The sequence below is a fragment of the Lytechinus variegatus genome, chromosome 1 (genome assembly GCF_018143015.1).
Source record: "Lytechinus variegatus isolate NC3 chromosome 1, Lvar_3.0, whole genome shotgun sequence".
Lineage (NCBI taxonomy): Eukaryota > Metazoa > Echinodermata > Echinoidea > Temnopleuroida > Toxopneustidae > Lytechinus > Lytechinus variegatus.
In genome coordinates, this window is record NC_054740.1 from 13,416,751 (window position 1) to 13,442,660 (window position 25,910).

The following is a 25,910-nucleotide window of genomic DNA, read 5'->3' on the forward strand; positions in this document are numbered from 1 at the left end:
GGGGCTGAAAATATTTAACATCGATATATCATTGCAATTTTTACGTGTTTGTAGATGGTCATAAAAATAAATAAATTCATCTCGCTTTGTTCTTTAATATGTTATACATGAAGACGTTGACGGCGTTGACCTACGACGTCACTCGTGTGTTCTGGGAAACAATCGTTTTGCTTAAGACGACTGGTAGGTTACCAAGCCTGACGGCCAGGCAACGTAGGTTATGCTCTAGCACAGGATTTTTAAAAATCCCACAGGACAGAGAAGTACTGGAGTATATTAAAAAGGTATGTGTTCCAAATGATTCCATGCATGACATTTGCTTCGGCGACAATATTGCTCTGATTAAAAATCTGTACTTTAAGCCAAACATAAAACCTAAGCTTTAAAAATAAATAAACCCTAATCATCATCGTTACATTATTCTGAAACAAAAACTCTATTACAATAGCATATCAGTATCACTCTGAGATACCAAGACCGAGGAGATTTTTCATCAACATTTTGTCCGATAAGTTGTCAGATCTTACAACTTTCCTCGACTTTGGTTGGCTAAAAGCACTATTACTATAGTAACTATCGGATAAAATAGGACTTGTCGGATAAAACGTCCGACAAGTCTTTTCATGAGCATTTGTCGCAAGAGCAAATGTTGTGTCACTGTTGCAAATCACCCTCAAAAAAATGAAAGTTGATCCTTGTAGCATTATATCAATATTATACGTCTGACAAGTTGTCGAAACTGATAAATTTCCTAATACCTCGTTCCCACCGTCGAGTGATCCGTTACGAACACCATGATTGCTACGATTGTTCTCGTACGATCTGATACGGTCACTACGATTAAGACCACGATGTCAATCGTGACGCGAATCATGAAAGTGGAAAAAGTAATTAATTTGATTTACTGAGAAGCACTGTTACTGTATAGTGTAACTGTCGGATTAAAGGTTCAACAAGTTCTTCCATAAAACACTCCCAGCTATTATTATGCATGTGACGTTATGATCTCGTAGCGCCCTCCCTCAGAGGATATATTCGCGAAAACAGAGATGGCAGAGATGAGTCAGCTTTAGATCACCAACGCATGAAAGACAATGGGCTTTAGCCTCTAAGATGGCGGTGGGATGACTACAAGGCATAAGGTCTACATTGCGAAAAGGTCTCATCAACCTGTTAGAGATTTGATGGATGACAAAGAAACTTTCCAAAAGAAAATTCGAAGTAGTTCTTCTTTGACACAATCAAATTTGTTCCGAATGAAGTAGGAAATTTGGATGTTAATACTCATTACAACACATTTCGTTTGTGCTGTCTTCAATTGGGATTTTGGATATGTGCGGGAAATAGTTTTGCATTAAAAAAAAGCACGATTGGTACTCTACATTGAGGATGAGGCAAATTAATATTTACTTTCATTAACCATATTTTGCTATGTCGTAGTCATCTGCATTTTGACATTCGAAATGAACATTTCGTTTGTGCTGTCTTCAATTGGGATTTTGGATATGTGCGGGAAATAGTTTTGCATAAATGAAAAAAAAGCACGATTGGTACTCTACAATGAGGATGAGGCAAATTAATATTTACTTCTATTAACCATATTTTGCTATCTCGTAGTCGTCTGCATTGTGACATTCGAAATGAACATTGCATCATTTTACAAAAAGAAAACAATTGATACATCAAAAATCAATTCAATAACGAAGGAAAATAGTAAAAACAATATGCAGTGGATAGGGGATTGGCAAAGGACAAAACCTACGGCTGCCAATTCCCTTCAGGAGACGGGTTCTGCGTATCTCTAATCATAGAGCTATTAACAGATGTTAATAGCTCCATGCTCTAATATTCTAACGCCGTATCTGTTGACTTTTAGCTGTCGTTCAAGAGTGCAACGGGTAACGTTGAGTTTGATGAAAACGGAGAGAGAAGCAATTACACACTCCGGGTACTTGGACTCAAACCTTCAGGGTTAAAAGAGGTTTGTAATAATATCACTATTCTTTTATTTGAAGTAGTTATAGTAGTAGTCATGGTAGTAGTAGTAGTAGTAGGAGTAGAAGTAGTAATAGTAGTAGTTTATAATGGTGGTGGTGGTCGTAGTGGTGGTGGCGGTGGTGGTGATGGTGTAGTTTGTGTAAGGAGTAGTAAAAATCAGCAGGAACAGAATTAGGCCTACTATCTTGTTTTTTATTCTAAAACGCACTGATACCGTTGGTCCCATACGTGTAGAACAATCTGCGCTGAAAACAGATATTTCTTAATTCTCGTAATGCATCTTTCTCAAAGTTCCAGAAAAACAATTAACTTTGTCTTCATGTTTATTCTTCTACCTCTTTTTTAATTCATCTTTATGAAGCAAATCCACATTTTAATCGGCAATTCTTTAGTTGAAATACTATCTGACATTAAGTGAAAAAGCTTTTTAAAAATTAAGTTTTTATCGTATATGTTTGCCTTGGAACATCTTAAAGCTGTTCCTCGTCGCGCACTTCACCAGAAAGCTTCCACTACTGGTCATCTTTTAGCCACTGTTGAAATCAGTTGAAAACTCACCTTGGAAAAATGTTTAGAATTAATGCAGGGGTGGCGCAAGGGTGTTTTATGGACCGTGTCGGCGACATTTACTTTCTATCGATCGAATTATACAGGGTTGGTATGAACATTTACACTGCTATATGAATTATATATTCCTTTATATAATACCTTCCTTTTATTTCATTTTTCTTCTCTCTCCCATTTCATTCCTATTTTCTCTTTCTTTGCAGTACTTGAAAGCTCAAAGGGGGTGGTCTCCCCTGCCCCTCCTGTGACGCTGCTCCTATTTATATCAATGTATATTTACAATACCACGATTTCTTCATAAGCTAGTACACCAAAAATTAACGAAATTCTCTTACCCATTTTACTGAGATAAGAAGTGCTTTTAAGAAGCTCTTTCTCCTGGGGCCTGTTGCATAAAAAAATTTACCTGAGAAAACTCTGGTAAAAACTGAAAACTAAGGTTAGTCTGATTTCTGCCATTGACTTTAACACACGGCAAAAACTCTGGTAAAAACAACCTGAGATTTCTCAGGTAAAAAGTTTTATGCAACGGGACCCTGGTATTGCAATGTCATGAAGTTGTTACCAAAAGCTTTTGTAGAACATGCCACCCGTGTCATCTTTCCCATTCCTATTCCAAGCTCATAATGTTCATTTTAGTCTTGACCTGTGATTGTAACGGGGTTCATCCTTGTCATTTTTACCCCATGGTTGTCGTATTCACCGGCGTATTCACTACGTGCACTCCAACCACGGAAATCTACCTTCGTCTGGTCATTGTTACATTGTTCCCAGAGTTTATTCAAGATCATTATTGAGCGTGTGGCGGATCTTGCCAGGTTGAACACAATACCATTTTAGGGGCCCTGTTGTTTTTGCATAAAAGTCGACCCCTTCTAATCCGGCTGGATCCGCGCTGCCAGTCGCACAGAGTCGTTTAATGGTGGCAGGGGGGGGGTAAAATTGTGATTCAACTTTGCTTTCACACTGGAACTGACGAACTTTAAGGCGGTATAACCTTTGGGACACCCTGTGGAACACACTGTACACACGGTAAACACACTGTGGAAGACATTGAGGGACATACTGTGCACACTGGCCCGTATTCTGAAGTCGGGTTTAACTTAAACTCAGGTTTAAAGTTGTAATTTAAGTATGGATAGCCAATGGTTACATAAATCGCTAACAGTAGAGATATCATATTTCAGCTCATTTGGCTCTCAAATCATTCATAATTGTCTAGGAAGAATAAAAAGATGATTGTCTTCACCGTGGATGAATCAGGAAAGAGCACAGTAAACATAAGAAAACATATATACATCTTAATAAAAATTTTGACACTTCTGGCTTCCCATAATTTTAGCACAGAGTTAGACCATGGGCTAAGTTAAACCTGACTTCAGAATACGGGCCACTGTGTAGAACTCCCTGTGTGTCATACTGCGGATCACACTGTGGCACTCACAGTGAAACACACCATGGGACACTGTAGAACACACTGTGGAAGAGGCACTGTGAGACTCACTGTGTTCCGCGCTGTGAACACAATAATGTTCCACACTTGTGAACACAATGTAGTTCACTGTTCTTTACAGAAAGGTTACTCATTTCTCGATCCACATGTTTTTTGTTCCCTTCATCAGGTCGGTACCTGGCAGTCAAACAACAAAACCCGTCTCACCATCAACGAGGAGGACCCAAAACTCTTCTTGCAGGACATTAATAAGACTTTCATCATTACTTCTGTTTTCGTGAGTTATCACTGCATGGGAGGTGTTTGACACTAGAGTAACGATCAGAGTCGGCCATTGTTGATGGTTGAGTTCTTGTCCTTTCTATTGGAGTGGAGCGTTGTGGCCCAGTGGATTAGTCTTCGGACTTTGAAACAGAGGGTCGTGGGTTCGAATCACAGCCATGGCGTAATTTCCTTCAGCAAGAAACTGATCCACAATGTGCTGCACTCAACCCAGGTGAGGTAAATGGGTACCGGTAGGAAGTAATTCCTTAAAAAGCTGTGTGCGCTATGAACGCCTAGCTTAGCCGGGTAATATAGGAGCGCCTTGAGCACCTAACAAGGTGGATTTGTGCGCAATATAAATATCCTATATTATTATTATTGTTTACAAAGTCTACAGGATATCACGGTCCACTATATACTGCTATAACAACAATTTGGTCCTGAACGATGAAAGGGCTTTTATTTCTTAGCGACGTACAGTGGGTTCAAGAACAAAGAATGTGTCTTGTCAATTGCCCTTCATGACAATGAACAGCCTTGAAGTCTTTGTCGAAAATTGGTGAATCAGAACCGCAGTTTCCTCCTGGACTATGGACTTTCGTCAGCTCCAAAACTTAAGGCGAAACTGTTCCGGTTCACCAATTTTCGACAAAGACCTATGCAGCAGTTCTTGGTCATATGAGTGGCATTTTCAATACATTTACTGTGTTTTATTAATCTGCCGTGCATCGAGGAGTGAAAACTCGCTTAAGACGATTGATCAGGTTGAGCGTCACTGAGAGTCCTCACCGACACTTGACTGTTACTCTAGCGCGAAAGTTAAAAGACCCTGCCGGGCTGCTTTTTCAGGTTACACCTCAATCTTTTCAACCGTATTCTTAACATCGACCTGTTATGGTTTCTTTCGTAATCCCTCATTTCACGTATGAAATCAAAAGATGGACCTTGATGGTAATAATTTTTTTTAATTAATTGTCCTTTTCTAACATATGACAAGCAAGTCATGATAAGTTAGGCCAGAGCCGTGTGAGCTGCTCAAGGTAAACCTAATAATTTCGACGTACCATTAGGATCGGAGTTAATAACACCATAAAGGTTGAATTTCAAGAGCATAGAAATGTACTGAAAATGTCCGTCAGATAACAAAAAACAGCTGGGAGGTCTTTGTCGAAAAAGTGGTGAACAGGAAAAGCAGTTTTGTCCTAAGTTTCGGAGCTGACGAAAAATTGCAATATGTTTTTTGTCCAGGATGAATTATTGTTTTGATTAACCAATTTTTGACGAATATTATTTGGTTGCCCCTTTTCAAGAAGGACATTTGACAATACATTTTCTATGTTCTTGAATCCATTCTGTGCAAAGGTGCGAAAACCCCTTATCTTGATCTGAACACTGAGACGATTGGACATGTTTAAAAACGTCCAAACACTTCTCAAAATAGATATGGCTAATTAAACGAAGGGGATTCGTGACTAAATGAGAGTTATTATTTATTTGAAACAGGAGTCACCATTTATGATGCTGAAGGACGAGAAAGACCAAACCCCCGGCAATGGCCGATATGAAGGATACTGTGTCGACCTCTTACATGCGATTAACGAACACCATCCCTTCAAGTTTATTTTCAGAGTGAGAAATGACAGCGCCTACGGAAACGCAGATGAGAACGGGACATGGGATGGCATGGTCAGCGACATAATGACCAAGGTCAGTTTATCTCGGGCACCCGGGATTGGGGTTCCGTTTCATAAATATATAAAACTATGGTAACTTTGTCGCAACTGCCACGGTAACATGGCTCAATCAAAATCAAGGTTTCTGTTGTTGTTACAATAATGAGCAATGGATAGTTGTAACTCTTTATGTAACGGACCCTTGAATATACAAGTCTTCACATTTAGCGAAGGAGATCTTACAAAGCAACGCCAGGAAAGCTTACTTTTTCTGCACAAAATCGCTATACAACATGTACTTTTAATGACAGGTGGCGTCTATAATTTTCACGCGTTAAAGGCCTTTCTCACCAAAAGAGACAGCTCCAACATACAATCTGCTTAACCGATGGGACATCTATGCGACATCTCACAGACGTCTCCAGACAAGGTGACAAGTACTTTATCGGACAGTCGCGAGGATATTGATGCAGAGTCTCCAAGTATTCATGGTAGTGTCTCGCAAACTTTTATTAGTTGCAGCAACGCGGCGTCTCAAAGGTGTTTCCGATACCTCGTAGCGAGTACTTGGAGATTTTGCAGCAACATATCCCTGCGACTGTTGGGCAAAGTACTTTTCACCTTGTCTGGAGACGTCTCTGGGATATCGCAAAGACTTTTCCTTGCTTCAGAAACTGTTATGTTGGAGAGGTCTCTGTGGCTGTAGCCTCTGAGACGTCGCAGAGACGTTTCCTTTTGTGACTTACGGCCTCAAAGTAGGCCATGCATGTCTCCGTGACGTCTTTGAGAGTTCCCTCCGAGTTCGCCGAGACATCAGAGACGCATCAGCAGTCGGGAATGTCTCTGCAGCTGATGGAGATGTCTCGGAGACATCACAAAGACTGGACTTTAAAACCCGTGGGTGTTCTATTTTCTGAAGCCCCTAATTATTTAGCAGATGTCTCGTAGACGTCGCGGAAGCGTTTCTTCAACTAGCTTAATATGGAGTCACAAACTATATTCACGAACTAGTTGCAAGCCGAGTGTGGGCCTTCTCAAGGGAAAAATGACGCACCATAATGCAAAGAGCATGCTGCACCCAAAAATGCAGGACCGAAAGGTTGCTTAGAATTGAAATGTAAAGCCGTGATTCACGATTGGCTTCATCATTGAATCCGTTTTATTATATGGTTTGTTCTTGATATCGTCTTTGTACGTCGAATTAAAGAAAAAAGCAAATGCAATGAAACTACAGACGTGGTGCTATTAATAATGGTTACATCTTTTTATTTTTTGATACATGTTTAGAAGGCCGACATCGCCGTCGCACCGTTGACCATCAACTCTGAGCGTCAGCGGGTCATCGACTTCACTAAGCCTTACATGAGCCTAGGTATCAGCATCATGATCAAGAAACCCCAGCACACCCATCCCAGCGTCTTCTCCTTCATGCACCCTCTGTCCTACGAGATCTGGCTTTCCATCATCTTCGCCTACCTCGGGGTCAGTGTGGTGATGTTCCTCATCAGCCGGTTTAGTCCTGACGAATGGTACCCTGTTGAAAAAGGTAAATAACTGATGCTGACATAGCACTAATGAAGCCGACCCAAGACCGATCAAAGAAAATACCTTATTTCGAATGGCTTATCATCGGTTGGTTTCGGGTCGGTCGTCTTAAGTATTACTATAGCATAAAGATGGTCGAAAAATCCAGAGACGCACCAAAGTTTTGCAATCTTGTAGGATACAGACCTATGCAGTTGTGTCGCCACCATTCCCCAAAATAGATAAATAAATAAATGAAAGAAAGAAAGAAAGAACCTACAAGAAGAGGTCATTGTGAAGTAGAATTGATTTCATTTATCGTGGTGTATATTAACCTAATGCCTTTTACTGGCCTGAGTTAGAGAAACGATAACATTCATGATGTCCTTGTCAAACATTGATCTTGCCTTTTAGTACAACAGTGTTGCAAATGTATTGAGTTCACATGAATAAGATCCCATTGCATCTTTCAAGATGTGACATAACCTCTACGCATTTCTCCAACATAGTTCACTCGCTTCTGAATCCAGAAATCTCAGTATCAAGAAAATCAAATATTTTTTCCTCTTTATCATCTGCAGGATCTTTAAAGAGTGCACCCTCTACGGAAGGTGATCTAGATCGTGTGGAACCAGGAGACAAGAAAGAGAACAACTTCGGAATTCAGAACAGCATGTGGTTCTCTCTGGGCGCCCTCATGCAACAGGGCTGTGAGGTATCTCCAAGGTATGCTCAATAAAAGAGGGGGTATTGTTGCATCAATCTCGTTTGTTCTCTTGTTTTTATTGTTGGTTGAAATTAAGTATACTCTGGGTGCTGTCTCAAAGAAACTATTGATGACGCGTGACACAAGTTATTCCAAGACACTTTTCCGTAATACGACATCTTATCTTTCCGACATTTTAATGAACATTTCAAGATTCTCATTGACAAAGGCACTGCGTTACTAGTAGCAATTTTACCTCTAAAACAAGAAAGACACTAAGTCTAAGGATATTTCGATTGCCTGCAGCTATGTCTTATAGCAAATTGCTTTTAAAAAACGCTTCTCCCTAACAAAAGAGATGCAGACATCTTTGAGTTCTAACTTTTAATATCAAATGGTTGTCCTCAAAAGAATATGCGCAAATGTATGTTTCATCCTTTTCTCTCGCATATCTTTGAAACAAGTTTAAACCCTCCAAGGTTGCCCAAACACTGATAAATCCGCACTCTTTTTCGTTCCTAGATGTCTTTCGGGCCGAATCGTTGGTGCAGTGTGGTGGCTCTTCACCCTCATCATCATATCGTCTTACACTGCAAATCTCGCTGCTTTCTTGACTGTCCAGAGAATGTCCACCCCTGTCAATTCGGCCGATGATCTCGTCAAACGCAAGGACATCTCCTATGGCATTCAAGGGGGAGGGTCTGTTACACCCACAAATGTAATAATCGCCCACAAATGTAATAACGCCCACAAATGTAATAACACTTTACCCACAAATGTAATAACGCCCACAAATGTAATAACACTTTACCCACAAATGTAATAATTTCACCCACAAATGTAATAATGCACTTTACCCACAAATGTAATAATTTTTGATCACCCACAAATGTAATAATGACTTTACCCACAAATGTAATAAATTTGAAGGGTTTTTGGGCAAATCCGTTCTGAACTAAAATCGTATAGTAATGCGTTCATATAGCACAAAAGTGCAAAGTCTCTTTTCCTGACCCGGTTAATAAACAAAGTATAGTATAAGTCCAAAGTCTTTATTCCAGACCCGGTTGTTTCAAAAATAATAATATGAGCCCAAAGTCTTTATTCCAGAACCCGGTTGTTTCAAAAATAATAATATGAGCCCAAAGTCTTTATTCCAGACCCGGTTGTTTCAAAATTTATATTATAAGTCCAAAGTCTTTATTCCAGACCCGGTTGTTTAAAAATAATCATATGAGCCTAAAGTCTTTATTCCAGACCCGATTGTTTCAAAAAATGATATAAGTCCAAAGTCTTTTCTCCAGACCCGGTTGTTTAAAAAATTATAATATAAATCCAAAGTCTTTTTCCAGACCCTGTTGTTTCAAAAATTATAATATAAATCCAAAGTCTTTATTCCAGACCCGGTTGTTTATAAAATAATAATATAAGTCCAAAGTCTTTATTCCAGACCCGGTTGTTTAACAAATAATCATATGAGCCAAAAGTCTTTATTCCAGACCTGATTGTTTCAAAAATGATAATATAAGTCCAAAGTCTTTTCTCCAGACCGGGTTGTTTAAAAAATTATAATATAAATCCAAAGTCTTTATCCAGACCCTGTTGTTTCAAAAATTATAATATAAATCAAAAGTCTTTATTCCAGACCCGGTTTTTAAAAAAAATTATAATATAAATCAACAGTCTTTATTCCAGACTCGGCTGTTTAAACAATAATAATATAAGTCCAAAGTCTTTATTCCAGACCCGGTTGTTTAAAAATAATCATATGAGCCAAAAGTCTTTATTCCAGACCCGATTGTTTCAAAAAATGATAATATAAGTCCAAAGTCTTTTCTCCAGACCCAGTTGTTTTAAAAATTGTAATATAAATCCAAAGTCTTTATTCCAGACCCGTTTGTTTCAAAAATTATGATATAAATCCAAAATCTTTTTTCCAGACCCGGTTGTTTAAAAAAATCATGATATAAATCCAAAGTCTTTTTTCCAGACCCGGTTATTTCAAAAATTATAATTTTAGTCCCAAACAAGATACATTAATGATATTCCAGTGGAATAAAAATGAGAATCGAGCTTAGTCTTTTCTCCAGACGCTAATAGTAAATTGAAAATCAAGCATAGTCTTTGCTCCAGACCCGGTAGCTAAAAGCTGAAACGTTATAGTAATGCGTTTATATAGCACAAAAATGCGAAATCTTTTTTCCAGACCCGATTAATTAAAAAATTATAATATAAGTCCAAAGTCTTTTTTCCAGACACATTTATTTCAAAAATTTTAATAATTGTAATAAACAAAGACCCACGATACTATTTATGTTGAATAACATGGAAATGTAGCGTAGTCTTTCTGTCAGACCCAGTTATAAAAGTCATTAAAAACACAACAACAACAACAACAAAATAAAGACCCTGCAACCATTAAAGGTCAAGTCCACCTCAGAAAAATGTTGATTTGAATCAATAGAGAAAAATCAGACAAGCACAATGCTGAAAATTTCATCAAAATCGGATGTAAAATAAGAAAGTTATGACATTTAAAAGTTTTGCTTATTTTTAACAAAATAGTTATATGAACGAGCCAGCTACATCCAAATGAGAGAGTCGATGATGTCACTCACTCACTATATCTTTTGGTTTTCATTGTTTGAATTATACATTATTTCAATTTTTACGAATTTGACGATTAGGACCTCCTTGCCTGAAGCACAAAATGTTAAAATGATAAATTTCCACGTGTTGCAGGGAGGAATGAAACTTCATTTCACATGACAATGACGAAAAAATAAAAATATTTCATATTTCATTTAAGAAAATACAAAAGAAATAGTGAGTGAGTGATGTCATCAGTTCCTCATTTGCATACCGACCGAGATGTGCATATAACTGTTTTGTGAAATGAAGCGAAACATTAAAATGCCATAACTTTCTTATTTTACATCCGATTTTGATGAAATTTTAAGTGTTATGCTTGTTGAATTTTTCTCTTTTTATTCAAATCAAGTTTTTGTTGGGGTGGACTTGTCCTTTAAAAAAAATAATTATTGTATATTCCTTCCTTTTTTCTATGAAAAAAACCTAAATAAAAAACATTGAAATACATATGAAAAAAACTGAGAAATAAGATATCAGTAAGCAATAGGGGGATTACTTCCCGAAAACGATAAAGTTGTTGATCGACGATCTATGATATATTATATAAAAGAAAAACATTCTAACAAGAGGGGATAACCATTCCATTCCATGTTTTTATTTGGCAATAAGTCATGATTGACTATTTTTGCCACCCACTGTATGATAAGTAGGGTTACAATTTTATTTAGTATTATTTTTATTACTTCTTTTTGTCTCACCTGTATAGCAGAGTGAGACTATAGGCGCCGCTTTTCCGACGGCGGCGGCGGCGGCGTCAACATCAAATCTTGAAGTGACATCATAACTTAGAAAGTATATAGACCTAGTTCATGAAACTTGGCCATAAGGTTAATCAAGTATTACTGAACATCCTATTAGAGTTTCATGTCACATGACCAAGGTCAAAGGTCATTTAGGGTCAATGAACTTAGACCATGTTGGGGGAATCAACATCAAAATCTTAACCTGAGGTTAAGATTTTGAAATATCATCATAACTTAGTAAATATATGGACCTAGTTCATTAAACTTAAACATAAGGTTAATCAAGTATCACCAAACATCCTGGGCAAGTTTCAGGTCACATGGTCAAGGTCAAAGGTCATTTAGGGTCAATGAACTTTGGCCGAATTTGGGGTATTTGCTGAATTACCATCATAACTTTGAAAGTATGTTGGTCTTGTTCATAAAACTTGGACATAAGAGTAATCAAGTATCACTGAACATCCTGTGTGCATTTTAGGTCACATGACCAAGGTCAAAGGTCAATGAACTTTGGCCATAATGGGGGTATCTGTTGAATTACCATCATAACTTTGCAAGTTTATTGATCTGACTTTTGAAACTTGGACATAAGAGTAATCAAGTATCCCTGAATATCATGTGCAAGTTTCAGGTCACATGATCAAGGTCAAAGGTCATGTGAGGTCAATGAATTTTGGCCACATTGGGGGTATTTGTTGAATTACCATCCTATCTCTGTAAGTGTATTGGTCTAGTTCATAAAACGTGGAAATGAGAGTAACCAAGTATCACTTAACATCTTGTGCGAGTTATAGTAGTTTTCAAAGTCAGCACTGCTGCTATGTTGAATCGCGTGATGCAGGTGAGACGGTTAGAGACATTCCACTTGTTTATTATTATTATTTCTTGTATATTCATTCCTTTTTTTATAAAAAAACAAACCTTTAAATACATATAAAAAAAACTGAGGAATAAGATATCAGCACACAATATGGGGATTACTTCCCGTAAACGATAAGGTTGTTGATCGACGATCTATGAGATATTATATAAAAGAAAATCATTCTAACAAAAGGGGATAACGTTTTAACAAGTTCTTCGGTACTTTAAATTTTCAGTGTACCAAGCACCATTTGTAATATATTCAGCATTTTTTTTTATTAGTTACAATTCCAATAATCTCAGTGGCCTAAGATATATTTTCTGGGGTTATATTGACCCGTTAAGTAAAGAGAGAGAGAGAGGATTTATGTGATCAAGAAGTGATAAGATAGGAAAAAAACTGATTTGAAATGACTGAAAGAGAGACAGGCAAAGAAAGAAGAGCCCCCTCCCACACCCGTACCAGAGTTACGGAGTTAGGCTGTCCCGTCGGTGGATTCAGGTCCATCAACATCTTGAGGTTTAATCTTTCCAGGGGGCAAATTTGTGCGTGTGTGTGTGTTTGAGTTTTGTCAGACGTGTCTCAATCAGATATGATTATTTACGTCTGGGACCGACCTTTAACGTCACCACCCGAAAGACGTGACCAGGGCTCGAACCTCTGCATCAATTTGTAACTTCCCCACATAGCTTGGATTACAGGCGCACGCCACAACGCCCAGTCTTTAAATATGGTGTAGTCTTTGCTCTAGACCCATGCAGTTATTTCAAAAAAGGAAATTATTAGAAACGATAAAAACAGACAAACAATATTAACAAAGACGCCACAATATCATTGATGTAGAATAACGTTGTTGTTGTTGTTGTTGTTATTTTGGGTTTTTAAGGCGCGTACCATTCAGATCTGAATATTTACGCCTTTTATTAATTTGACGTTTTTGTGGTATGCCTTATCACAGGGTTTTATAGTTTTGGAGATGCTGGTGTCTAAGTTTTTAGATTAATCTTTTGCTTAATTTGTATTTTAAGAGAACTGGATGTGGGGTAAAGACAACTCTCTAAACCCAAGCATTTTAACTGGGTTTAATTTTAAAGATTGGTCTTAGCTTTGATTTTTTTCAATATTTGTTTATCTTATAAGTACCTGGGTCTAGACGAAGGTCTAAGCATATAGTGTTATTCAACAGGAATAAGAATATGACAAAGTCTTATGTTTTTAAGAATGTTTGAATTAATTTCTAAATGACTGGGTCTGGAAAAGAGACAACGCTCTAAACATAGGCTTTTGTACTTAGTCTTAATTTGGAGGATTGTTGGTTCTTAGATTCGTTGTAGGGGGTTGGGTTTTATTGTTTTTTTTTATTCTTGAAATAATTGTGTCTGGAGGAAAGTCTACAATCGATCTCCATGTTATTCAACAGTAGTTAGATAATTGGATATTTGTTTTAGACAATTTTATTTTTAGATAATAACCAAGTCTGGAAAATGGACGTTTTCTTTGCCCATGCATAATTACAATGTTTTGTAGGGGTCTTAGTATCATTATACAAAAAAAATCTGGGTGTGGGGTAAAGACATATTTTTTTACTGGGTGTAACTTTTGAAAACTGGTTTTAGATTTGATTTTCTTTTTTAATTCATTTCTTAGATAACCTGGTCTGGAGGAAAGAGTACGTTTTTACAACTCATTCCAAGAGAATATGATAGGGTCTTATGTAAGACAATTTTTTTTCGTAATTTTTGTAATGATTAGGTCTGGAATAAAGACAACATTCTAAACCTCTTTTTAAAAACATGTTCTTAGGTTCAAGGATTGCTTGGTATTAGATTTGGAGTTATTTATATTTTTACTATTAGCCTTATTTTGAAAAACAAATGACTGGGTCTGGCTGAAAGACTATGCTATATGTCCATGTTTGGCGCAAATATTCACTACTGAATGACACGCGCCGTATAAGCTAAAACAACAACAACAAGTTATCCAGCATTAATAAGATTATGGGGTCTTTATATGGTTTTTGTTGTTGTTGTTGTATTGTTATTTTCAATTTTTGAATAACAGGGTTTGGAGAAAAGGCTAAGCTCGATTTTCTTTTTTTCCACTGGAATATCATTATGGTATTTTAGTTTGGACTTATATCATAATTTTTTAAATAACTGGGTCTGGAAAAAGACTTTGGACTTACATTATAATTTTTGAAACTACTGCGTCTGGAAAAAGACTTTGGACTTTTGTGCTATATGAAGGCATTACTATAGGGTTTTAGTTTTTAGTTTTAAATAACCGGGTCTGGAGAAAAGACTATGCTTGATTCTCAATTTACTCATAGCGCGTATATTCACAATACGTTCAGTATAATTTAAACAACAACAAAGACTTTGATTCCACCAGTTTTAATTAACTGGGTCTGGAGAGAAGACTAGGCTCGATTCTCATTTTTATTCCACCGGAACATCATTATCGTATCTTAGTTTGGACTTATATCATAATATTTGAAATAATCGGGTCTGGAAAAAAGGCTATGGACTTATATTTTTTTTAAACAACCGGGTCTGGAGAAAAGACTTTTGACTATGTTATTATTCTTTTAAACAATCGTGTCTAGAATAAAGACTTTGGATTTTTATTATGATTTTTGAAACAACCGGGTCTTGAATAAAGACTTTGGACTTATATTATTATTTTTTAAACAACCGGGTCTGGAATAAAGACTTTGGATTCATATTATAATTTTTTAAACAACAGGGTCTGGAAAAAGACTTTGGACTTATATTATCATTTTTGAAACAATCGGGTCTGGAATAAAGACTTTGGGCTCATATGATTATGTTTTAAACAACCGGGTCTGGAATAAAGACTGTAGGCTCATATGATTATTTTTGAAACAACCGGGTCTGGAATAAAGACTTTGGGCTCATATTATTATTTTTCAAACAACCGGGTCTGAAATAAAGACTTTGGATTTATATTATAGTTTTTGAAACAACCGGGTCTGGAATAAAGACTTTGGGCTCATATTATTATTTTTTAAACAACTGGGTCTGGAATAAAGACTTTGGATTTATATTATAATTTTTGAAAAAACCGGGTTTGGAATAAAGACTTTGGACTTATATTATAATTTGTTAATTAACCGGGTCAGGAAAAGAGACTTTGCACTTTTGTGCTATATGAACGCATTACTATACGATTTTAGTTCAGAACGGATTTGCCAAAAATCCCTTCAAATTTATTACATTTGTGGGTAAAGTCATTATTACATTTGTGGGCGATCAAAAATTATTACATTTGTGGGTAAAGTGCATTATTACATTTGTGGGTGAAATTATTACATTTGTGGGTAAAGTGTTATTACATTTGTGGGCGTTATTACATTTGTGGGTAAAGTGTTATTACATTTGTGGGCGTTATTACATTTGTGGGCGTTATTACATTTGTGGGTGCAACAGGGTCCACCGAGAATTTCTTTTCCGTGAGTAGTATACTTTTCCAGAATCCGAAACACACAATTTCATATGAGGCTGAAATATAACCCCCAATGCAGAGTGAAACTTTCCTCTCGGATTTTCAAATCCCACCATTTCACTAGCATTTAAGGCAAACGGTAAAACTTTATGATTTCAAAATCCTAGCATTTTGCCACTTTCGGTTTAAATGAGTATTCGCTTTAAGAGATAAATGATGATGATAACAGTAATAATAATCGTAAAAAATCCTTAAAACATCCTTTTCGACATTTTGCGTTACCAAAATAATAACAATGTTATTGATAATAATGATAATAATAATAACAATAATCATAATGATAATAATAATTATGATGATAATAATGATAATAATAATGATCATAATTATGAAAATTACAATAATAATAATAATAGTGATAATAGTACAGTTCTTAATAGACGCACAATACCTACACGTTTTTAAATTAAAATCAATCCTTGTATGGCTACGAAACCTTGGTATACAGAATGATAATTATTTCAAATATAATAGAATGATATAAAGAATGTCAATTGAAGACATCGAGGAAAATGCCATACAACTTTATCAACGGCTTTCAACTAGCATAACTAATGCAATCATGTAGTTTGTGTTCCCTATGTGTCCATGATTACTACTTATATTGTGCTTGATGACAAATCAGTTGCTCTTCTAACCCTTATGCTGGCAAAGTAGTTTTTGCTCGAGAAACGGCAATTATTAAAAAGGTTTTATATTCTAAAAAAATGTTTTCCTCTTCGTTTTATTTCTGGCTGTATTACGAGATAGTCATCGAACATCCCACTATACATGACGATGTGGAAGTCAATGACCTCTGCCCAGCCGTCGCCGATCACGAATTCGTCAGTGCAGGGCATCGACCGCGTCCGCAACGCCAACGGCAAGTACGCCTTCCTGCTCGAGTCGACGATGAACGAATATCAGAATCAGCAGAAACCTTGCGACACGATGAAAGTGGGATCGAACCTCGACTCGAAGAGCTACGGGATCGGGGTCGCCAGGGATCTCACCATGTTGAGGTAAATGGTGATTGTAAAACCCTAAAATACTAGAGGGAGGGGAGGGGCAGAGAGTGTCTGAGAGAGAGGCCTAGGGGTGAGAGAAAGGGTGATGCTGACTTTGCACAATGTTTCACACCGTCTTTCAATTTGAAAACAAATAATTATGTTTTATGATTATAGGGCGCCGCCACAGACAGACAGAGAGAGATTGTACGAGTGTCCTAAAATTATCCGCTGTAATATCCCGTCTATATCAACAAGGGAAGATGTTCACTTGATTTATTCATATTGTTATTTAAATTAGGTTAAACTACTTATTGGCCTACCGATATAACACAAAGAGAACGAATTCAACGGGGAGTACTTTAACTTTCCCTGGAGTGCGTGATTTTGTTAAAGCTTTATTTCATGTGAAATTTCATTCTAAACTTGTAAAATATGAATGCCTATCATTCTAAAGGAGAGAGATGTCAAGTATTATGCGATGTATTGATGTTGGTTTTTATAGAATTGAATTGACTCTCATTGCAATATAATATTTCAACAGAGATGAATTGACTCTGGCTATACTGCAACTTGGCGAAGATGGCGTCCTTGATAACTTGAAGAAGAAGTGGTGGTACGACAAGGGAAAGTGTGAACCTGAATCAGAGTCAATAGTAAGATTTCAAAATTATATTTCATGTCTCAGTTTTGACTTAAATTGTATCTTCTTTGAGTGGATACTAGTTGTTTTGATTTTAACGACATAATTATTCTTTTCTTGTCGGTGACAAAGATCATATCAAACTCTCAGATTGTATTGCTTCACATGTATAGAATGACAGGATTATTATTATTATTATTATAATCATTATTATTATTTCCCTTGTTCAAAAGGTTATGCTCTGTTGGTAAATCAAACAGCAACCGGATTTCTTTCAGAAATCTAGGGTTATTGTTCTATATTCTATCAAATTGGTCCTCTTCTCATTGTTCAATTCTCTTTCTAATTCAAGACCTTCCGTATGATGTGAGCTGTTGAGTCAAGGCAAACTTGCCTTCTTTGTGGTTTCAAAGGACACCTCGACTCCTAGAACAGAAAGCTTCTGTGTCTTGTTGTCACAGTTCCTTATTATAATTATCATTATTTTTATTTTTATCATCATCACCATCATTTTTATTAAAACTGTTTTTTGATTGAATTGAATTCAATCGTATCAAATAAGAATTTTTCCTTAAGGCAGATGCTTTGGGTTTTTTAAGCTCAATCCTCTCGATTGGCGTTTTGACCATTGATAATTTGACATCATTGTCATAACTATGAATGCTTATACTGAATTTTCTATCAGAAAAAAACACAACAAATTTCATTTTCGTTCTTTGTAGGACATGCAGGCCAGTGCTCTAAGCCTCAGCAGTGTTGCTGGAATCTTCTACATCCTGATGGCAGGCATGGGCACGGCCATTGGTGTTGCTCTTATCGAGTTTTACTGGCGTAACCACCGTAACCGATCTCAATCGAACAAAGAGAAGGTGGGTCAGTATATGGATAATTAAGATACACCTTTTTTCTTAGCCACCTCTCCCATCTCTGCTGAAACTAATCAACCTTTTTTGTCATTTTTTGTAAACGTTTATTTATTGAAAATGTAATCAGACAATTGTCTTGCGCAATTTGTATTATTGCCAATTTCTCCTGATGGTTTAAGGTTGTTCCTACAATGTAACGGTAAAACGAGCTGACCACTCATGTTAAACAAATTAACGCCCTTCACTTTTCTGGTAAAGCCCTTTATTGATAAATGATTGTTTTTGCTTTAGTTGTACGAGATTTATAGCTGTTTAGACACGATGATTGTACAAAAGTAGTGTTTTATTATTCAATGTATTAAAAAGAGAGTAAAGCTTCGGTCTTCTGACACTAGCCATTGTCTTCCTCTAGAAGGGCTAAATATATGCAATTTCTTTTCAAAAAATGAAACAAATACCACGAATTTAGTTCTAATAGGGTAAGGAGGATTCAACAAACACAGATGGTCTCGGTGGATATTCCATTGTTAAAACACTGATAGAGCGTGGAGATCGAGGATTTCAGAGATTGAAATATGTAACCATGGTAACTGTGTATCAGGATTATTGTTTTGAAATTCTCTTGCAGACATCTTTATCTTTGGCTTTGAAAGCTAAGATTCGCATGTCAGTGACGGGTGAGAAAGGAATTCCTACATATCCCATCATGAGAGAGGTGAATGCGATGGCATGTGAGAAAGCGGTGGGTATAATGAAAACATTTGAAAATTTCTGTGAAATATAATTATAAACATAACATAACGGATGATTCTAATTGTTCGCCACCTGTTATACAGACAAAAAGACAAACCTGTGCTATGTTGTCATGTACGCTGCCTTTTCAAGCGATGATACTATGTGTGGCAAAATTTATCACTTTTATTCAGTTCAGTTCAGTTTAGTTTATTTCACTTCCATTTTCAGATAATAACCATAACAAACATATGTATGAATGTACATAACAGAATAAGTGCTATAGGAATACTTCAATAATTAATTAACAAAGTCGTAGGAAATAGTCGGAGTATATATAATTATTTTTGTTCCAAACACATTTTGATAATTAGACAAATTATAGATTACAGTTAGCATATGAAAATGAAAATGAGGTACTTATTAAAAAGCAAACCTTGTAATGGTAAGTCCCTTGGGATAAATTTGTAGTCATCTTAATCGTATGTAATTAAAAGTAAAGTAGAACAATCTTGATCATATATGACAATAGTAATTTCAAGGTCAAGTCCACCTCAGAAAAATGTTGATTTGAATCAATAGAGAAAAATCAGACAAGCAATGTGCTGAAAATTTCATCAAAATCGGATGTAAAATAAGAAAGTTATGACATTTCAAAGTTTCGCTTATTTTTAACAAAATAGTTATATGAGCCAGTTACAGTACATCCAAATGAGAGAGTCGATGATGTCACTCACTCACTTTTGTTTTTTATTGTTTGAATTATACATCATTTCAATTTTTACGAATTTGACGATTAGGACCTCCTTGCCTGAATCACAAAATGTAAGCAAAAATGGAATTCCACGTGTTCAGGGAGGAATGAATCTTTATTTCACATGACAATGACGAGAAAATAGAAATATTTCATATATCATATAATAAAATACAAAAGAAATAGTGAGTGAGTGATGTCATCAGTTCCTCATTTGCATACCGACCGAGATGTGTATATAACTGTTTTGTGAAATGAAGCGAAACTTTGAAATGCTATAACTTTCTTATTTTACATCCGATTTTGATGAGATTTTCAGTGTTATGCTTGTTGAATTTTTCTCTTTTTATTCAAATCAAGTTTTTGTTTGATGAATGATGATTGCAGTATTAGGAATGTTATTTCTTTTTTCCAAAGACATTTAATATTTGGAAATGGTTTATGATCAAATGGTTTGACTATCATAGTTAAATTAATAGGTATAATTAATTCAACTGTCCCTTATTCTCTCTTAGTAGCTCTTGTCGAAAGACCGGGAATCTCCGTCGGCTATCCGAAGAGGGCAGACATCGGTTTGAAATATGTTCGTCTGAATGCTCACTATCGACTGGTTGTCAGAAAGAGAGGGGAGCTTTTGGAACTGTTGCATGATTGCAACGAAATTTACTTCAGATTCAAAGAAACAATTTTCAAACAATGGACAAATTGGAAAAAGTTGAACCAAATTTATTGATGTTGACCATGGTTCCTAATCATTGTTGATCGAGAATGCCTCTATTTATGATTGTTTTCGAAATGAATAGTGAGTGGGAGTTTGTGCCGAAATCGATGTCACATTTTTGTTTGGATTGCAGAAATAGTGGAAACGGTGCATAAATTGTATAAAGCGCTTAAAAACATCTTTGTGATGTTTCGCTACGCCCATCATTCCATACATGAAAAGGAGGCGCGATGGTTCAGGAGGTAAGAGTTCAGGGGAGCGTTTCATCAACATTTTTGTCCAACAAGTTGTCAGATCTGAAATTTTTCTGGATTTTGATTGGCTGAGAAGCACTGTAACTATGGTAACTGTCGGATAAAATGGGACTTGTTATTGGATAAAACGTCCGACAAGTCCTTTCATGAAACGCTCCCTGGTTGTGGCGGTCTTGGTTGCGATCCCACGACCTTGCATTCGAAGCTATGTTTTTGGCATTATTCTACATAGCCACTGATTTACAGTGGTGAGTTCGTTGTCAGAAGTCAAATGTAGGTCTGCTATTTCATTGAAGAAAAAAAAACATTTTCGCAGTCTACAAAGTGAGTAAAAACGTATTATTGCAAATATAATGACAGTCTTTGACACGAACTACTATATCTTTAAAGAGTATTTAAATGGTAAGTTTTCATTGATGTATGTTTACCCTTGTATAATCAGGAAAATTATTTGCTATGTGATGAATAAATCAAGATTACCGATCCACGATGGCGTACAGATAAGGGGGGGGGGCTTTAATTGGACCCCCAAAATTTTCATGACCAAGAAAAGAACAGATGGAAAAGAGAAAGGGGAAGGGAAGGGGGTGAACTATGATTTTTCCGTATAATAAGTCAAAATCTGTCTCAAAATAAGATGTTTAGTCAAAAGGGTCAAAATTTTAGTCGCTCGTTTCGCTCACTCGCAGCTTTTTTTTTTTTTTAAAAATTTCGCCCCATATGACAGGTTTGGCCCCGTCAAAGTTTTTTGCTCATTACGCTCCATGTCATTCCACGAAAATTGTTGGCAATGACAACTTTTTACTACCGACGGTTATCAAAGTCAGTGGTGTAATCGGTCAAACATTCTGTAGAGAGTATACAGAGCGTGGCGTATACCAGGTAGAACGAGCGAAGCAAGCGTGCAAAAAAACGTTTTTAACAGATTTTAACAACATACCCTGCAAACAAACTTTAGCCGTGGGTGTGTGCGTGTTTTTTCTTTTTCATTTCCTTTTTTTCTTGAAGCTTTTTTTTTAGGGGGCGAGGTAACTGCCCCCAAATTCCCATCTGTATGCCAAAGTGGGAAACATGGTTACAAGCGGACAACAGTCTGTGCTTCTCAGACGGTCAGATAGTAAGTTTGTTATTTTGTGAAAAGTTTTGAAAACTCTCCTTTGGTGTCCATGAAGTCATGATAATACAGTAAATTTCATGGATAAATACCATCACGAATACCCGTTCAATTAATAGATTAATAGAGAAATGATCCAAATAAGAACGTTTCATTACACTTGTTGTAATCACAAATTTATAATTACAGTATATTGTTATTATGTTATCTTGTGTGGAACTCATTATCACATAATTTCGCCCCAGAAAGACAACGGCCCGTCTTACAAAGAGTTACGATTGATCAAATCATTTGTAACTCTATGGGAATCCAGCAGTGTCATTTTTTTCTACAGGAAATGTCCTTTGTAAACAAAGGAGAACAACACACCGAACTGTCAAGAATTCAATGAATTTATGGACAATATTATATACTTTCATGTGATCATGTCTATAGTACAAAAATTTGAGCAGACATGCATTTTATACGTTGACTTTGCTGGCTTTCCATATACATATAGTTGCGGTTGATCGGATCAATAGCGACTCTTTGTAAGATGGGCCCCGGAAGGGCATGATAAGTCAATAAAATCTATCTTATTTTTCTTGATTTACTAGAAATGAAACACCATGGACTTGTCAAATCTTCATGCGCAATTGACACTTTTCAAAGTTTGCAAGAGACATCTAGTGCGCCTCGTTACAGATAGATGGCACTTTATAAATGCCGATTGGTATAATTTCGAGATATCATTTTTCGTATACCGTCTTACAAACACGACATGAAGATATCTTTATTTTTTTTAAATGACTTAACCTCTCTATACCTCTCAAAACTCAAATAAAAATATTTCATATATCGATTTTATAATCTGCTCTGAAATAATAATAAAAAAAAGGAAATACGAGTGAAATTGATTGCTGTCTGTTTGTATATTATGGGTTATGACAATTTATGTTCGAGAAATTTATATCAAGATGAATATCGTTTTATTGTTTTCCTTTGTTATATTAATATTGATGTATAATTCATTTTGAATAGGTACTTTATTTACTGTATTTGAAATATGTAATATTATTATCTGATTAATGGCTAAAAGCATTTTTAAAAATTACATACGGTTTATACAAAAATGCCGGATTTTTTTCGAAATCTGATTCATTATTTTTTTAATAAACTGAATGAATCAAACAAGTGATCAGAAGGGTTGATATAGGAAGTTTTCCTTTGAATCTACTTTCAACAATCTTGTTCTTTTTCATTGAAAATACATCTTTTTTATTCGAGGTTAACTTTTCTGTGTGATAAGTTCAGAAAATACTTCATGACGAAATATCAAGAAGAGATTATAACTTTGAGTATTACACAGATGTATTTATTTTTACGTAGACTATTCCTTCCAATTTTCCTTCAGTTCCTACTATTTGACATTACAATACTAAGTACACTTAAAATTCTGATTTCAATGAACTATTGTGATATCGCGTTATGTCACATAATAATACAATATTACCGTTTGATTGTAAAATGAATTGTCAGTGAATAAATAATTGTGAACTTTACACTAGACTTAGATAACTCTGTATTGTGTTGAGATTTCGTATTTAATGCATACACATAGACGTTAATAAAACGGAATTTGTTTTGAGAGTAACGATCATTAAAATAAATTATTATGGTAACGTAAGTAATCATGCCCCAATAAATAATAATTTATGATATTATGAAAGGATGGAATGTCACGGTGGCATTAGTTCCTAGCAACAGTAATAAGTATACTGGAAATTTCTGGTAAGGCGCTGTCACACCTTGGCGTTTTAGACAGCGTATGCCCGACGTATCAAAATTTCTCTAAAACGTCGGCATACGCTGAACTTTGTTTTTTTTTCAACTCTGGGCGTATACTTAGCGTATTCATAACGAGTTAGACGTATACATAACGTATTAGTAACTTATATCGAACGCTTCGTTAACTTATAAGTAACGTATTCCAACGAATGCTTAGCGTATTGCTGGCGTACACAACTTATGCCCTACGATAGCCTAACTTACGCATAGCGCGCGGCAGCGTATCGCTGACGAACACGTGTCATAGCCTATAAAAAGGCTGCCGCTCGACTATTCAAATCATAACCGCACGATACATCACCGTATCAACACCACCGCCATGTCGAAGAAAACTCCTGTGAACCCCACCTTTATATACCAATTCCTATAAACGTTGTCAATACGCCATTATACGGTAGCTGTAAGTTATAAACACTTTCAGTAAGTTTTGTGGTCGTCCGAGCACGTCTTCATACGTCAATATACGTTGGAGTTAAGTTACACATACGTTCAAAGCACGTTCCTCATAGGTTAGAAGTAAGTTTTAGGGTACGCTGGACATTATCTCGACGTACATCGACTTATGAGTAACTTACGAGTAACGTGTGTCAACGTGTATCAACGATCGCGTAACTTGCCTACAACTTATGACCCGCGTATGCGGGACGTATGAGCCATACGCTGGCATACGTCGAAAAATTTTGTGCTTGCACAAAATTTTTCGACGACCTCGCCGTATGACGACGTATACCAGCGTGTTTTAGCGTACTCTTAACGTATGCAAAACTTACCCGTAACGTATTCGACGTACGCCAGCGTATTCGCCAAATTCCTCATACGTCGGGCATACGCTGTCTAAAACGCCAAGGTGTGACAGTGCCTTTGGAAAATTGACATTTTAAGAATTGTCTCTTAGAACTCATGAAGATCTAAAATATCTCACCAATCCACTAACGCGAACGTAAATACGGATTAGAAATGTTTTATATTCAGACCTTTTAAAAGGGGGCAATCACTTTAGGTAATCGTGAAAAAGAAGTATAATATCATGCCACTACATAAGTGGAACTAAACCCCTCAAAAAAGCTTTGCAACTCAGTTTTACGGGATAACTTTTTAGTTAATGAAGTATAAAAGATGAAACTGGTATCATTGGAAAGCTGAATTATTATTCTTTACAATGACATGCCATTTGCTGTGATTATGTAATCATGGAATATGCAATCACCCTGAAAAGCGAGAAAAGTCAGAAGTGAAATGTTGCAAAATGCATTGATTTCTAACAAGAGTCTCCATTTCTATAGAATTTCTACCATGCAGGCGACAGTGAATGCACTCGGTCCATCCTCGAAACAACCGGAAATTCGCTATTGCAAACGACGCATTTTGCAACATTTTCATGTCTAACATTGCTGCGTATTATCATGTCTGTGTATTTCATGATAACACTAGCATTACAAATGACACATGATCGTAAAGAGGAATAATCATACTTTCCAATGATACCACCTTCACATATGATGATGGCTCACTAAGAAGTTGCAGAACTTATTTTGAGTGGTTTATATATGCCTATATATAGGCCTATATTTGGTGTATATTGACTTGAAAGCGGGATGTTTTAGTACTCCAGGAATTAAACGTAACAATGCGAGCACTAGGAATGATGAACGCAAAGGCACATATAGGATGATGATGATGATGATGCACAGCATTTGCATAGCGCAATACATCTGTCGAAGACATTCAAAGGCGCATTGGAGGAGCATATACTCAGCATAGGCCTATACTAAATTAAAGTGCCATCAACGTTTTTTGTGGGACACGCTGAAGCGTACATGCTTAGTGTGGTCGTCCTCTTTACCGATAGCGGTGTGGTGGTTTTAACATTACCGTTTTTGAAAAGAGCACACAAACAAATAATAATTATTGTTGAGGCCGTATGCTCATTATTGACAACGCTCCAAATCTGAAGAACAGAAAGTAGTTGTAAACAAATTATGAAAACCGATTCAGTTAAATCCACTTACAATTATTAACAGTACAATGCACCCAAAATTCAAAAGT

The 25,910-nt window shown here is 36.3% G+C and overlaps 1 protein-coding gene across 2 annotated transcripts in view; it reads left to right on the top strand.

The window, feature by feature from the left end:
- LOC121405974 (glutamate receptor 4-like) overlaps positions 1–20,861 on the top strand; it is a 33,407-nt gene extending 12,546 nt beyond the window's left edge. The window contains exons 7-19 of one of the 2 annotated variants that reach the window (XM_041597080.1): positions 114–284; positions 1,877–1,981; positions 4,188–4,295; positions 5,786–5,989; positions 7,243–7,501; positions 8,061–8,205; positions 8,708–8,884; positions 15,893–15,914; positions 16,718–16,968; positions 17,498–17,609; positions 18,319–18,465; positions 19,091–19,204; positions 20,464–20,861. In XM_041597080.1, the coding sequence (XP_041453014.1) occupies positions 114–284; positions 1,877–1,981; positions 4,188–4,295; positions 5,786–5,989; positions 7,243–7,501; positions 8,061–8,205; positions 8,708–8,884; positions 15,893–15,914; positions 16,718–16,968; positions 17,498–17,609; positions 18,319–18,465; positions 19,091–19,204; positions 20,464–20,466 (1,818 nt within the window). In that variant the 3' untranslated portion in view covers positions 20,467–20,861. The remainder of the gene's footprint in view (positions 1–113; positions 285–1,876; positions 1,982–4,187; positions 4,296–5,785; positions 5,990–7,242; positions 7,502–8,060; positions 8,206–8,707; positions 8,885–15,892; positions 15,915–16,717; positions 16,969–17,497; positions 17,610–18,318; positions 18,466–19,090; positions 19,205–20,463) is intronic. The other variant, XM_041597004.1, reaches the window with a different exon arrangement.
- The last annotated feature ends 5,049 nt before the right edge of the window (positions 20,862–25,910 follow it).